At 40.1% G+C, this 15415-nt stretch overlaps 1 protein-coding gene across 2 annotated transcripts in view; it reads right to left on the minus strand.

Annotated features, from left to right (window-relative positions):
* Window positions 1-15415, minus strand: part of LOC103182596 (synaptotagmin-like protein 1) — a 135732-nt gene that overhangs the window by 2453 nt on the left and 117864 nt on the right. For both annotated transcript variants that reach the window (XM_007899663.2, XM_007899662.2), the window contains exons 10-14: window positions 14713-14888; window positions 5540-5642; window positions 2655-2816; window positions 2079-2157; window positions 636-735 (exon numbers count right to left, since the gene is read on the minus strand). In XM_007899663.2, coding sequence (XP_007897854.2) covers window positions 636-735; window positions 2079-2157; window positions 2655-2816; window positions 5540-5642; window positions 14713-14888 — 620 coding nt within the window. The remainder of the gene's footprint in view (window positions 1-635; window positions 736-2078; window positions 2158-2654; window positions 2817-5539; window positions 5643-14712; window positions 14889-15415) is intronic.

Here is a 15415-nt window from a genome sequence, read left to right on the forward strand (position 1 = left end):
CCTTAGTTAAATACAGGGCAATCTTGTTATAATGTGGTTGTCTGGGTCTAATACCTCAGTGGTCGCTTCACAAAGATTTACAAAGAACGTATAGCACGGAAACAAGCCGCTTGGCCTAATCATTCTGTGCAGTGTTTATATTCCACGCAAGTCCTCACCCATTCCTAACTACCTCCCCAACCCTTCTATTCTCCTCTCCCTCATGTGAAGATCGACATTTATAAATGCAAAATAAATGCCTGACTTCCACTGTCTCAAAGAGAATTTTAAATCTTTTTGCTGAAATTTTAAATCTTTTTGTTCAAATTTCAAATCTTTTTGATCAAATTGTACAGATCCAAGTCTCTTTGGAGAGCACATAAACAAATATAAATTCTACATTTACAACGACGACTTGCATTTATATAGCACCCTTCATGTGGGGTAGCATATTAGACCGCTTGAGTTTAAAACTGAAAGCGGTTTAAAAATTTAATAAAATTCTTTTGGCATTACAACAAAATCAGTCCTCTTAACTAAATTCTTGGTGTTATGCAGTGCGTTAAATGCTTTTTTAATTTATTCTTTGCACATTTTTAGTGATGCCTTTAAAATGTAATGGTATGGAACATTATATTATTCGGATTCTAACTCACCATCTCACAAACGAGTCTACACCACCGGGTTTTATAGGATATAATTCCATTGCTGCTTTCAACCATATGTGAATTTCTCCTGAGTCTGGTTTATTTCCATCTAAAGTAATTTGCAAAATACACATTATCAGTTTTTTTATAAATTGCTTCAAGAAATCCTGAATAACACAAAATATCTGCCTCTTAAGCTTCAATGAATGATTATGTGTACTTTCTCATCAAAATGTAGATAGGCAGAAAGATTAAAGGATAAAGATTTAAAAACCAAGCTCTTGATCCTGTCAGGCTTTCCTTAAATTCAGAACACATGCAAGACTGTTATTGCTATTTGATCATATCTGAAGTGAAATACAGTATGCAATTTCTTTAAACAACTGAATTCATCTAGTCTTAAAAACACACACAAAACAAATTACTCTTTTCATATGAACAAAATTAATAGCAGTACCAAAGGGGGCAAATCTTTTTTTCCTGGATTCAATTTAATCTGTCTTGTGAAGGGAATAATAAATGATACACTTAGCACATCAACTTGTTATTTTAATAGTTAACTGTTCACCTTTATTGTCACATTTATATTGGTACTTCACACTGAAGTACCAGACTAGCACTGTAGAACCATAGAAATTTACAGTACAAAAGGAAGCCTTTCAGCCCATCATGTCTGGTTTAGCTCTGTAAAAGAGCCAGCCATTTATCCATTTTCCTGCCTTGTTTCTTTTTTACGACAACAACTTGCATTTATATAGTGCCCTTCACACTAGGTAGCGACTAGGACCGCTTAATTCACAAAATAAAAATCTGGGTATTTTTCACAGGAGTTTGGGGCCTTTTTTCTGTCAAATAGGGCAATAACTGGAGGGAGAAAATGTAAGAAAAAAACTGTATTTATGAAAATTAAGATTTATTTTGAAACATTCCCTTAACGGGTGCTAATTGCAATATTAATTTCAGAAGTGCTCACGCAGCAAAGATAAGATGGTTTCAGCATCGTGGGGCATGCTGAACCCCCACCCCCCCACTGCAATGCCGGTCCCAAGAATGCAATGCATGGCTGGAGCCAGCTTAACTCCATCCCCGGACCTTTCCATGCGCATTCCCAGACACACTGCACTTTACAGTAAAATCCTGTGAAATGTTTTGAGACATATTGACGATGTGATAAGATACTAGATGAAATGCATGCATCATTATTACCATAAGTATTTTTTGGAGGGGTAAGAGAGACACAGTTGCATGTCAAGTTTGCAAGGTCTCCATACAAAAAGAGTCCTTATCTTTTTGAATATGACCTAATGTTGTATTATGTTGAATATAACATAACATAAATAACATAATGTGGGAGCCAGCTGTAGACCAATTCTGAACCCATTTCTGCAGACTGCAATCATACTTTACTTGAAGAGACTGTTCTAAGAATACTGCTAATAGAAGAAAAATTACCTAATGATTTTGCTGGTACATATTTGAGTGCTACGCGGAAATGGCCTTTATTGACAACTGCTTCAGAGATGTCAGGTGTCTGAAAGTAAACAAATGTTGAAGCATAGAAAATTAAAAAACAACTATAAAAACAACTATAAATACACTATAAATAAATCATTCCAATACCATTCGTATATCTTAGAGATAAAGATCCTTCAACCATAATTTAGAGAATTCAAAAATCTTTACATTTTTAGGAATAAATTGACAGTAGTTCATATAATAACAAAGTATAAACAATCCCGTTGGCTCCCTGTTGTTTGGAGGAATTCTAATTACATGTGTTTGAAATTCATAGAATTTTCGAGTCACAATACCCAGTAACAAGTTCCCAATAGAGTGCTTGTTCGCTCTGCAAATTATAGGCTTTCATAAATATTACAATTCAAACCATTTTCTGAGAAATTCCAATTCAAACCAGGCTGAATCTCAAGGATTGATTTGACTACTTGTATAGTTATTAGGATCTGGATGACTGAATGGTGATTACTTGAATGATTAAAATAGGCATCTCATGCAAAAGGCAATTGTTACCTTGGATTGCAAATCATACCACTCCAGCTCACTGTTCTTCCAGTCCCAATTCTTCATGTCAACTTCAGTTTCTCCAAGGTACACATTTCGACCAAGAGAATCGTTGTGCCACACAGAGACATTCAGTGTTCGTTTGAAAAGTTCTTGTTTGTTTATGTTGTACTGAAAATAGTGAACATTAACTCAATAAGCTTTAAATACACCATGAAATATACGTACACCAGAGGTGTATGTATTGCAGCCATTTCACATTGATCAATTCTTAGGATTAACGGATAGAATGCCTGAAACTCCAGCTAGTCTTACCCCAATAGAACAAATTTGAAATTTTGCAGAATTCTGGAAAATTCTTAAATTCCTTCTTAAATTGGAAGCTTGTTTTCAGCAGTTCTTAAAAAGAAACAAACTTCCAAATGAAGAATGTCAGTCTTTACATTAGATTGAATTTGATATCCTCTCTTAAATAAATGCATCAGAAACTTTACTTCTTGTTTCCGATCCATTTAATTATTGACCAGTCTAAATTTCATGCCACGATTTAGCATTGCATTTATATGAATATGTAGGATGAGTACTGTTATTGTTAGATGCATAACTGTACCAACTATGAGTACAAAATATCATCCACTACTGATAAGTTATTTCTTGTATGCCTTCTAAACATGTTCCCCTTGAGAAAAATGTATGTATTTATAACATGCACATTTTGCATTACTAGGGTGTGTGATAAACAGCCTGAAAACACTGAAGTTTAAACACGTTTTAAAACCTGTATTGGATTTGGTACATTTTTGGAGTTAAAAAAGATGGTAATTTAGTGTTCTCTAGGGCTTGACTCCCAACCAGACAAGTCAACTTCCACCCCCTCCCTACCCCCACCCCACACTCCGACCACTACCCATCCCTCATTTCACACCTTTGAACCTGTCACCCACTCCTCTGTCATCACTGCCATATCTTCCATTAAGCCCACCACCTGCTTCCTGGACCCCATCCCCACCCCTCTTCTTAAATCCCAGCTCCACCTCCTTGCCTACTACTCAGCAACATCATCAACCTCTCCCTGTCATCTGGCACTGTTCCTACCCCCCTCAAAACAGCCACTATCACCCTCACCTTGAAGAAACCTTTCCTTGACCCATCACAGCCACCGGCCCATTTCCCATCTCCCTTTTCTGTCTAAGGTGCTTGAGAGAGCCGTTGCCTCCCAGTTTCGCTCTTTCCTCTCCTACCACTCCCACCATAGCCCCTCCGATTGGGTTTCCATGCTGACTACAGCACGGAAACTGCTCTGGTCAAGGTCACAAATGACATCCTGACCATGTATGGCCAGGGTTCCCTCTGCCTCCTCGTCTTCCTCAACCTCTCCGTCACCTTTGATACTGTGGACCACTCAATCCTCCTCCACTGCCTCTCTTCCCACCTCAACCTTCAAGGTTCTGTTCTTGACTGGTTCAGGTCCTACCTTTCACACCGCCTCCACTTCGTCTCTGCAAACAGCTTCTCCTCCAGCCCCTGCACCGTCTTGTGTGGTGTTCCTCAGGGCTCTGTCCTCAGTCCCCTCCTTTTCACCCTCTACATGCTCCGTCTTGGTGACTTCATCCACAGACATGGGGTAAATTTCCACATGTATGTAGATGATACCAACTCTATCTCTCTGCCTCCACCCTCAACTCCAAGACCACTGGCGTCCTGACCGACTGCGACATCAAGTCCTGGACGAGGGACAACTTTCTCCAACTGAATGTCAGCAAGACCGAGGCCATCCTGATTGGCTTGTGCCAGTGCCTCCGCACCTCGGGTGCTGGCAGCATCAGCCTCCATGGCTGCACACTCAACCTCACTGTGCCAGTCAGGAACCTGGGTGTCTTGTTTAACCCTGAACTGTCCTTTCTCCCCCACATCTGCGCCATGACCGGCACTGCCTACCACCACCTTCGAAACATTGCCAGACTCCGCCACTGCCTCACCCCTCAGGCTGCCCAAACCCTCACCCACACATTTGTCACATCAAGGCTCGATCATGGAAACTCCCTCCTCATTGGCCTTCCCAACTCTTCCCTTCACAAGCTGCAGATCATCCAAAACTCTGCAGCTACTGTACTCTCGTGTACCAGGCTCCACGACCCCTGACCTGCTGACTCCCTATCAACCTGCCCGCTCCCAACGTTCAGCGGGCTCCGGCCTGCTCCATATCTCCTGCCCGACCCGCCCTATCATCAGTGGCCGGGTTTCAGCTCACTGCCCCCACATTCTGGAATTCCATCCCACAGTCCCTTCGCCTCTCTTCCTCCCTTGCCTCCTTCAAGGCCAGTCTCAAGACCCTCCTCTTTGATCGTGCCTTCAGTCATCCTCCCACCTCCCTGCCTTCCCTCACCCCTACCCACCCCTCCCCCATACTCAGATCCCGACCCCTGACTGTCCTGCGCCTTGGGACGTCCTGCCGATGTGAAAGACGCTCTATAAATGTAATTTTGTTGTTGTTGTTGTCTGATGATTGTCAGAGTTCTACATCTCTTCAATATGCCTCAATTTATCCAGCATCATTTCTTGGATTGTGGCAATGTCTGTCAGGGATGGGAACTGAGACAATACTCTACCTGATAAATGTATATAAATGTTACTGTTATCAAGTTATCACTTGAGCTACCAGACAGGATTCTGGTAAGGCATTCTGCTTTTTGATGGCTGGGAGGAGGAACAAAGGATAATCTCATCAGCCAAAAATAGAGAATAAATATGATCATTCTATGGTCCAACCCATTCAATCAGGCTACATGAAACAAAGAGCACCTGCGAGGTAGAAATGAACGAAAATGCAGCTTTTGTGTGATTTCAACTAACTTGCAAAATATCTACCAAGCCTCAGTTTTACTCAAACTTACTCTGAGAATTTCATCAAACACAGGGTTCAATGTGCCTTTGTTGACAGATGTCTTCCTCTTGCTCGGTTGTGTTCGGTCAGGAAGAAGGTAAGTCTTCACATACCTGTTTTAAAAGGAAACATTTATATCTTCAGCAACAACAACAACTTGTATTTATATAGCGCCCTTCACCCATGGTAGTGTCCTGGAACGCTTGGATACCTTCAACATTCTCATCTCCATTTTTGTCATATAATTTTCCTGGAAACCATGAAGATAGAAATTGTCCCAGTTAAACAGCCTTTTCTTCTGGCTCATTTTCCCAGGATGTTTCCAAACACACATCCACATTACAGAAATACAATTTAGCAAGAACAGAGGCTTGAAATCAATGCTCGAAGGTTTAGCTTGCCAGAAAGCAGCAGAATTACACATAATACTCCAAAAACAACCTTGCGTAAATTTCTTGCTCTGAACATTGTTAAATAGAATCAAGGAACTGCAACAAAATTGAGATATTTTTGCTCTAAGGCACACAGTAAGTCTCTAAGTAGATTTGCTGATGATCTAATAAGATCAGAGATATCTAACTGCCTTTCCTTTTTCTGTCTGATTGATGTAATCATTCAGAAGAAAATATATGAAAAATAAAATGTAAGCTTGATTGTTAAATATATTACTTTATATTATCCACAGCCAAAACTCCACCTAAACACTCTATCTAATTAAATCACAGCAACAATTCCAGGTAGGGAATTGGTGCTACTTATAGATAGAGTATCTAACCTATCCATCCAATTTCCCAAAACATTCAAGCACTTACTTACAATGCATTGAATCTTTGGTTGTATTAGTAATTACCAGATGCTTTAAAATGTTGATAAAGAACTGAAGTAGTTCCAAGTTGGAGTTATGCAGGTTTAAGATTTTGATAGGGTAAACATAGGGAATATGTTTCCACTGGTTGGGGAGATCAAAACCAGGGGCCATCAATATAAAAATAGTCACAAATAGATCAAATAGGGAAGTTAGAAGAAATTTCTTCACACACAGAGTAGTGGAAATGTGGAACATGCTACCACAAGGAGTTGTTGAGGAAATAGCATAGATGTATTCAAGGGAAATCTAGATATATACATGAGGGAGAAAGGAATAGAAGGTTATGCTTAAAGGCTTAGTTGAGAAAGGGCAGGAGGTGGCTCATGTGGAGCATAAACACTGGGCCAAATGGCCTGCTTCTGTGCTGTATATTCTAATATATTCTAATGTATGTATGATGATATAAGTCACATGGTTGACAAATCTTGAAATTACTCATTTGGCAACAGATCCAGTTTTATAGGGTGTGTACTGAGAATATTGTGCATTTTATGGCTATATTGACATTGTGCTTCTCAGATGTTTTGATTGTCTTGTGAAAAGCATTATTCTTACAATCTTTTTAGTCATCTCATGTTTCTATAAATATGTGTGAATCTTCCATGAAGATGATTTTGTTTGTCTTCAAAAGCTTCTTAAAAACCTATCTGGAGTTCTGTAGCTCAGTGGTTAGAGCACTCGCTTTGCAAGCGAGAGACCTGAGTTCAATTCCAGGCAGGGCGAAACCTTGGGTAAGTTTCCTTACTCCATATGCCTAATAATAATCCCTCCAAAAACTAAAATAATAAACAATAATAAATTGGTCATTTTCAATCTACGACTCTTTGTGGGACATTGCTGTGCGCAATTGGGTGCCGCGTTTGCCCACAAATATACAGTCAATTCACTTTACAGTGTGTTCTGTGTAGCGCTTTGGGACGTCCTCCCGACGTGAAAAGCGCTATATCAAAATGCAAGGATTATTATTATTATTATCTCTTTGACAATGTTTTTTGACCAGCACCCTCAAATGTTCCTTCCTTCAATTCCTGATCAGTGATCATCCTGATCATCATCACTGTGAAAATCGACAAGTTGTTAATCCTAATGTGAAAGGATCTATATAAGTGCAAGTTGCTGTTTCGTGATTACCAGGGGCAACACTCACCTAAAGGAGAAGGGCTAATCACATGACTGAAACAAATCAATGATCAGGGTTTCTATTATTTGCAATGTTTTCAATTCAGTCTCTCCAACCTTCCTCCCTTTGCTTTTGTAGTTTTGGCAGTATTCAAGGAGAGGGGATTAGCATCAACCGCAGCCAAATATGCACAAGTTCAGATTGAGGTTAATCTCTGCATCGTGCAATCTAATTGCACCATGCTACATGCTCCCTCTTGGTGACAACATCCGCAGATATGTAAACTTCCACGTGTATGTGGATGACACCCAACTGTACCTCTCCGTCTCCACCCTTGACTCCAGGACCAATGCTGTCTTGACAGAATGTCTGTCAGGCATCAAGTCCTGGATGAAAGCTAACTTTCTATAGTTAAACGTCAACAAGACTGAGTCCCTCTGATTGGTTTCCATCAGCGCCTCCACACCTCAGGCACCAACAGCATCACCATCCTTGGTTGCACACTCCACCTCACTAAACCAGCCCGGAACCTTGGATGTCTTGTTTGACCCTCAACTGTCCTTTCTATTCCACATCTGTGCCAAGACCAGCTCTGCCTTCTCCCACCTCTGCAACATCACCCAGCTCCACCACTGACTCAACCCTCAGGCCGCAGAAACCCTCATCCACGCATTTATCACATCTAGGCTCAAAGTGCCAACTCCCTGATTGTCGGCCTCCCCAACTCCTCCCTCCACAAGCTGCAGATCATCCAGAATATTCCATATTCATCTGAATATTCCATTCATGGTGTGCTGTTCATCTAAATATCTTATTGTGATGTGTTATTCATTTGCATACATATCCCATTCACTAGTGTATTTGCACCTGCATATCCGATTCACAATGTTTTGTTCATCAACATATTCCATTCATCAGTGAGTTGCTTATCTGAAACAGTGAGTTGTTTATATTCTTGGGTTATTGTCCAGCTACATATCATATTCATGGTATGTGTTCATCTGAATATCCTGTTCATTAGTACTTTGCTCATCTGCATATCTTATTCCTCAGTGTAATGTTCATCTTCATACCTCATTCACAGTGTTTGGTGATTCAACATTTCCCATTCATGAGTATATTATGCACCTGAATATTATATTCAATATCTGTAATCTAAATATATATGCTAATATATATTTTGTGTTGTTCATCTCTATTTTGCATTTAAGAGAGTGTTGTTTATTTCCATATCCTATTCAGATGTTGTCATTTCAACATTTTTTTAAAAACACCAAGGCATAGTCTGTTCCATGCTTTCCATGTGGTGAATTAATTCCTAGGAACATAGGAAAACAGGAGAAGACCAGTCAATCCATCAAGCCTGTTCCATTAATTTATTAGATCATAGAAAATCTTTCATCTTGATGTCCCATCCTTTCACCATAGCCCTACTTATAATCGTTTATCCTCTACTTCACAGGTATCTGTCTACCTCTCATAGGGACATAGGAACAGGAGTAAGCCATTCAGCTCCTTGAGCCTGTTCCGCCATTCTAATAGATAAGTACCTCAACACCATTTACCCACCTTTACTCCATATCCCTTGATACCATGACCTAACAAAACTCTGTTGACCTCAGTTTTGAAAATGTGAATAGATCCAGGATCCACAGCTTTTTGGGGGAGAGAATTCCAGATTTCCACTCCCCTTTGTGTGAAAAACTGCCTCCTGATTTCACTCCCAAATTTTAAGATTATACCCCCTTGTTCTGGATTCCCCCACCAGAGGAAATAGTTTCTCTGTAGCTACCCTATCAAATCCCTTTATCATTTCAGACATCTCAATCAGATCACCCCTCAACCTTCTAAACTCAAGGAAATAGAAACCAGGTTTATGCAGCCTGGCCTCATAATTTAACCCTTTATGCCCTGGTATCATTCTGGTGAATCTGCCATGTCCCCCTCCAGAATCAATATATCCTTTAAACATCCGCATTTTGATTCTGCCTCCACAGCTTTCTGGGGCACTGCATTCCACATTTTCACAACCCTCTGTACTGTACAAAGGAATGCTTCCTGACCACAGTTTTAACTGTCTAGGAAATTATTTTAATTCTATTCCCCCTTGTAATGGTTCCCTCTACCAAAGGGAACTGGTGTCTACCATCTAAGCTGTCAATTCCTTTCATCATTTGAACCTCCTGTGCTCTCGTTTCTGGGACAAAATACTATCCCAGTGTGCTTATATTACCAAACAGAACAGAACAGTGCTTATCCTCTCAATTTATTCACTGCATCGATGAATAGGAAAGATTACTATCCCCTTTGCACGTATCAAGTGCTTTGGGACATCCTCCCAACGTGAAAGGCACTGTATACATTTAAGTTCATATTATATTGTACTAGGAGTGAACCTATCACCCGCACCCGACTTCGCTGGTTCCCCATCTCCCAAAGGGTAGAGTTCAAAATCCTTGTCCTTGCTTTCAAAACCCTCCACGGCTTTGCTCTTCACTACCTCTTTGACCTGCTAACCCCATACCGCCTGTCCACTCTCCCCGCTCGGCGAACTCTGGCCAGATCCTTGTCCCCGCTATGCTCGCCCTACCATCAGCAGTTGGGGCTTCAGCCTTTCAGCCCCAACTCTTTGGAACTTTATCCCACTTTCCCTTCACTTCGCACTACCCTTGTCTCAAGACCTTCCTCTTTGATCGTGCCTTCGGTCACCCTCCAACCCCCACCCTCCTTGCCCTTCACCCCTCCTGATCCTGATCCCCAGCTCGGCTGCAAATCCTTGACCGTCCAGTGTCTTGGGACATCCTCCCGACCTGAAACGAGCTATACAAATGTAATTTGTTGTTGATTTTAACCATGTTTCTCAAATAATGTATTTCTCATCCATTGAATTCTTCTTGAAATGAAACAAGTATGCAATTAACTTAGCTCCATATCCGAAGGATAAGCAGAGATTGATATCAAAAGACATCAGGACTTTGAAAAAGTTTCTCCTTTGAAATGTTAGTTAAAAGCCATAACCCAATGAAGCCTTCCCAACGAAGAGATCCCAATGAAGTGTAATGATAGTTATTTAATAGAGTTCTTCTCAGGCATACAAATCATTTGAAAGAGCTTTGAATGATTTGCATATATAATGGAAAACTTTTCACATTTCTGCATAAGAAAACTGGTTGAACTAACACAGCCTGCTGAGGTTATCAACTGGTTCACTTGAATCCTAGCCAAAGAAATGCTTTGAATAAAATGTAGGAAGTTTAGTTTTCTATTTATATTTTCTTTCTACTCACACCTTGAATGCTCTGCACATCTCCTAGTCATACATATTACAGGCAGGTAGTCTGACCATTGTTTACTATTCTCAATGAACACTTTGCTTTTATTTATGCTGTGTAGCACAGACCAGCTCCACACCAACATCTAATCATGGTTGACTAAGCTCACTTAGTGAAGGCAAACATGCAGCTCATCTCGTAACCATTGCGCACATTTTTAGAAGGAATTCGATTTTCTTGCTCAATAGGTCTATAAAATATCAAAAACAAGCAATAGAAAACAGGAAAGATAATGGGGAAGTGGAGGGAGGAACACAACTTGAACAGAATTAAAGTTTTTAACACATTTTAGTTGCAGTTAATATTGAGCTTTAACTATGTATTCAATTGGAAATAAACCTATGCATGACATATGACACCTGTTTCAACAATGTAATAGGGTACAATATCAAATGCAAGGATTATTATTATTATAAAGGTAAGTTTATCACTGGAATATCAGTGTTCAGTTCAAGGGAAAACGTGTGATGATGCACTGTTTTTAACTAATCACTGAAAAATGGAGCCAGTCAGTATCTGAACATATCTACTGATCCACATGTGCAACCCCCTCCCACCAAAGTCCATCACCATAGTTCGGCCCCAAACCCACTGTGCTGCCCATTGGCTCCCTCTAAAATAGCTGTTCAATCTATGGGCCAGCCGTCCATTGGATAACACGGCAAGAGACACTTCTGCACTTTTTGGGGGATCAGCTGGGTATCTGACTTGCAGAAACCCATCACACAGAAACCTGTGCAATTCAAAATGAGAATTCAGTTGGAGAGGTTTTCGCATGCAGTGATTTAGAGACATTGCATAGCTAAGTGGATTCTAATTGGATCGTAATTAGGGCTATTTGATAAAAGGCTTGAAGAAACATCACTTCTAATTAAATCTGTTTAGGGACGACCAGACATATTATTCAGTTACAAACAACATATCTGGTTATTCACGGTGTTCAACTGGTTCAATTGGGTTTTTAATAAAGTTTAACAAGAAAGTGCTTAAGGAAACTTTTTTTTATTATCTCTTGTGAATGGTACATTGTATACGACCACCACATGAAACCATGTTAAAAACAATGTACATTTCTCATTTCAATATGAGGCAAATACAAAGCCTATTGATTGTTTCAGAGCTGAGATATAAATAAATCAGAATCACAAATAATTCCCAAGTGGAATAGATTTGATAAATACTTGAAAAATAACTAAGAATGCTATTTTTAAAACACATTTACCATACCACCGCCCCACCCCATCCATACCTTCACGAACAGCCCACACTCATTGCCTGGATATTTTTTATTATCTATAGATATCTGTATCTATTCCGAGAGGAAAGGAAAGCAATAATTGAGGCTAAAATTGCAGAAAAATATGAAGGGGCTGTTTAAAGAAGCTAATTTAAAGTCTGGATGTGGAGGGCCCATGCACATATAAAGGCAAAGGCCTTTAAATTACTTCAAAGCCTTTGCTTATGCTCAATAAAAAAACTGTAGTAAGTAATAAAGTTGCTCTTATTCCTTTACAATTGTGGTTGGTAGAAATCAACGTTTATTTTTCTGATTTTATGTTGGGTAATATTGATGATCATTTAGATTTTTTTGATTTTTAGTGATTTGTTTCATTGATAAAAATAGCCAAATGGGTTGCCAGTGTGCCTCAACAAATAGGAAGTAACATTAGCAGTACTTCCTGCACAGGAAGAGAAATCCACGATATGATGACCCAGGAGCCTACCATTTTTGTCATCTAAAAATAATAAATATTGATAAAAATAGATTTTTAGTAATAGATTTTTAAAAATAGATTTTCTTGCATTGCAAAACATCCCAAAATGTTGAATATTGATGCTTACCGATTTTTATCTATTTCCACTAATCCTACTTATAATAGTCAATAAACTGTACATGATTGTCAGACATTCCTGGGAATGTGATACATTGGTTGAAAAAGTGTTTGAATGGCATAACTGCTAAAACGGTGCCTTGTGGGTTTTCTGCATTGTTACTCTGATTTGTGACCCCTTGGTTCTGACCAGAAAATCTAATTGGAGCTTAAATCTAATGAGTCAATGTGAAGTTTTGGTGTTTATTTGTAGATGATAATAATCCATGCATATGATGCAGTACATTTCACATTGGAACAATGTCTCAAGGCACAACAACGTTTACTGTAAACTAGAATAACATCAATAGCACAGTACACCCAATGAACACAGTTGAAACACATATCCAGTTTAGTAACACCAGCCTTCCTTCTGTTATCAAAAAAACTTGTGTAGTTCAATCCAATTTTTCCCCCTAATACAACAACAAACAACAACTTGATTTATGTAGCGTCCCTCACGCAGGCTAGCGTCCCAAAACGCGTGACAGGGGCAGAGCACAACACCTAGCCAGGGGAAGGTGGGAGGTGACCATAGGCACGGTCTAAGAGGGAGGTCTTCAGGCGTGATCTAAAGATGGAGAAGGAAGGGGCAAGGCGGAAGGATATAGGAAGAGTGTTACAAAGTTTCGGGGCGTAGTGGCTGAAGTGTGGCCACCAATGGAGGGCACGAGGAACATGCAGAAGGCTGGAGCCAGTAAAGCGTAGGCAGCGGATAGTGGGTTGGGGAGTAAGCATATTGAAGAGGTAGGGAGGTGCCAGGGCTGAAGGGATTTGAATACGAGTGTGAGGATCATGAAATTGATCCGTTCGGCAATAGGGAGCTGGTGGAGCTTGGATAGAACTGGTGTGATGGGGGTGCAGAGTTTAGTATGGGCGTGTATGGGGGCGGCAGAGTTTTGGATCAGCTGGATCCTGCGCTTGGTGGAGCTGGGAAGACTGGTAAAAAGGGCATTTGAAAAGTCGAGTCGGGCAGTGGGTACTTCAGCTGCGTCTGGGGTAAGGTAAGGTCAGAGGTGGGAAGTGGAGAAAGGCAGTCCTGGTCAGGCATCGGATGTGGGGAAGGAAAGACAGCTGTGGGTCAAACCTGATACCTAGATTGCGCACTGGTTTGGTAAGTCTGAGGGATCTTGAGATGGGTCTTGAAGGTGGCAAGGGAGGGTCAAGGTGGAGGGACCTCGGGATGGAGTTCCAGAGAGTGCGGGCAGAGTGGCAGAAGGCCAACCCGACAATAGTGCGAGCGAGGTGGGGTACATGAAGCAGGCCGGAGCTCACTGAACAGAGGGAGCGAGCATAATAATGTAATGAGGACAGGACGTTGATGGGAACCAGGGAGTATGGCTTCCGTTTTGTCAGCATTTAGTTGCAAGATGTTTACGCTCATCCGGGCCCTGATGTCTGTCAGACAAGCCGACGGAACATTGCCAGACCTGGAGTCGCAGCTGGAGGAAGAGGCAGAATATTTCAAACTATTTTATGAAGTAGCTGACATTTTATTTGGCAACACTGGTTTGTAACTATGAAGGTCAGACTCTCCTTCAGACCTGAGCGTACATACTGCTTATCAACTTTTTAATTCAGTGGTGATTGTGAATTTCATCATCCTGCAAGACCAATCAAGCAAGTAATAAACTGAAAATCACAGACAACCCCTAACATGCCGAATGAACGGAAAAGCCACACAGCTTAACCCCAAAAATTCAAAGCTTTGCTTTTTCATTTATTTTCCAATGCCTGCACATTTTCAAATGAATGAAAGACATCAACCACAAATATATTAATACATTCAAAGCAGAGCAGGATTTGAGGCAAAGCATATCAAAATTAACCTGATGAATTTAGTACCTTTTCTGAAGAATAACATTTCTGTTGGGTTAGCTTTTACAATTCAGTGCATGATATTTTAATTTATATTAAAATACATAGAATAATCCAGATTTCCTTCTTGATTTAAATAACAGACAATATTGAAAAACAGAGAACGTTACTTACGGATCAGAGGTACTCTTTTTTATATTAGCAATGGACAACCCTCGGCACTGTGCCACTTGGATCTGGAACTCATTTTTTGCTTCTTCATATTGCAACTTGAACTGGATAGCTCCCTGGATTAGGACATTTCCAAAATCCCCAGCATCACTGTATAGGCTCAAGAAACTACCGCTCAGCTAGAGGAAAAAGGATGTATGTTTCAAGAACCGATTTTAAGCATCATGTTTTAAGACTATAAAACTATTCTAAGACAAAAATGGATGCAACAGTATGTTAAATTCCAAATTTACTGATCGGTCCCAGTTTATCTTTTCAGCTACTGAAATAATGGCCACAAAATCAGATGGATTTCCTGGTCAATTATTCTTAAAAATGCTCTTGTGAATGGTGAACAAAAAGGAAACGCATGAAGGCAAAATAATTAAATACAGGATTGAAATGGGGTGAATAGATTTATGATCAGCAGATTGTTTGTTCCGTGGCCATTTTCATTTTATCACAGCTGTTGCATTGGATGAATTGTGCAGACTTGTTACATTATGTCAACCAATGAATGTCTCAGTGAATGTCTATTGATGTAGTGATCTCTGGATAATATTGTTCATGATTAGTTTGAAGCAGAAGCTAAAATTTAACAATGGAAGTGGAAGTCTGGCTGTCTTTCTAATGGAATAAAACAGCAGTTTTCTATAAAATGTACATT

This window comes from Callorhinchus milii, unplaced genomic scaffold, assembly GCF_018977255.1.
Source record: "Callorhinchus milii isolate IMCB2004 unplaced genomic scaffold, IMCB_Cmil_1.0 Scaffold3, whole genome shotgun sequence".
Lineage (NCBI taxonomy): Eukaryota > Metazoa > Chordata > Chondrichthyes > Chimaeriformes > Callorhinchidae > Callorhinchus > Callorhinchus milii.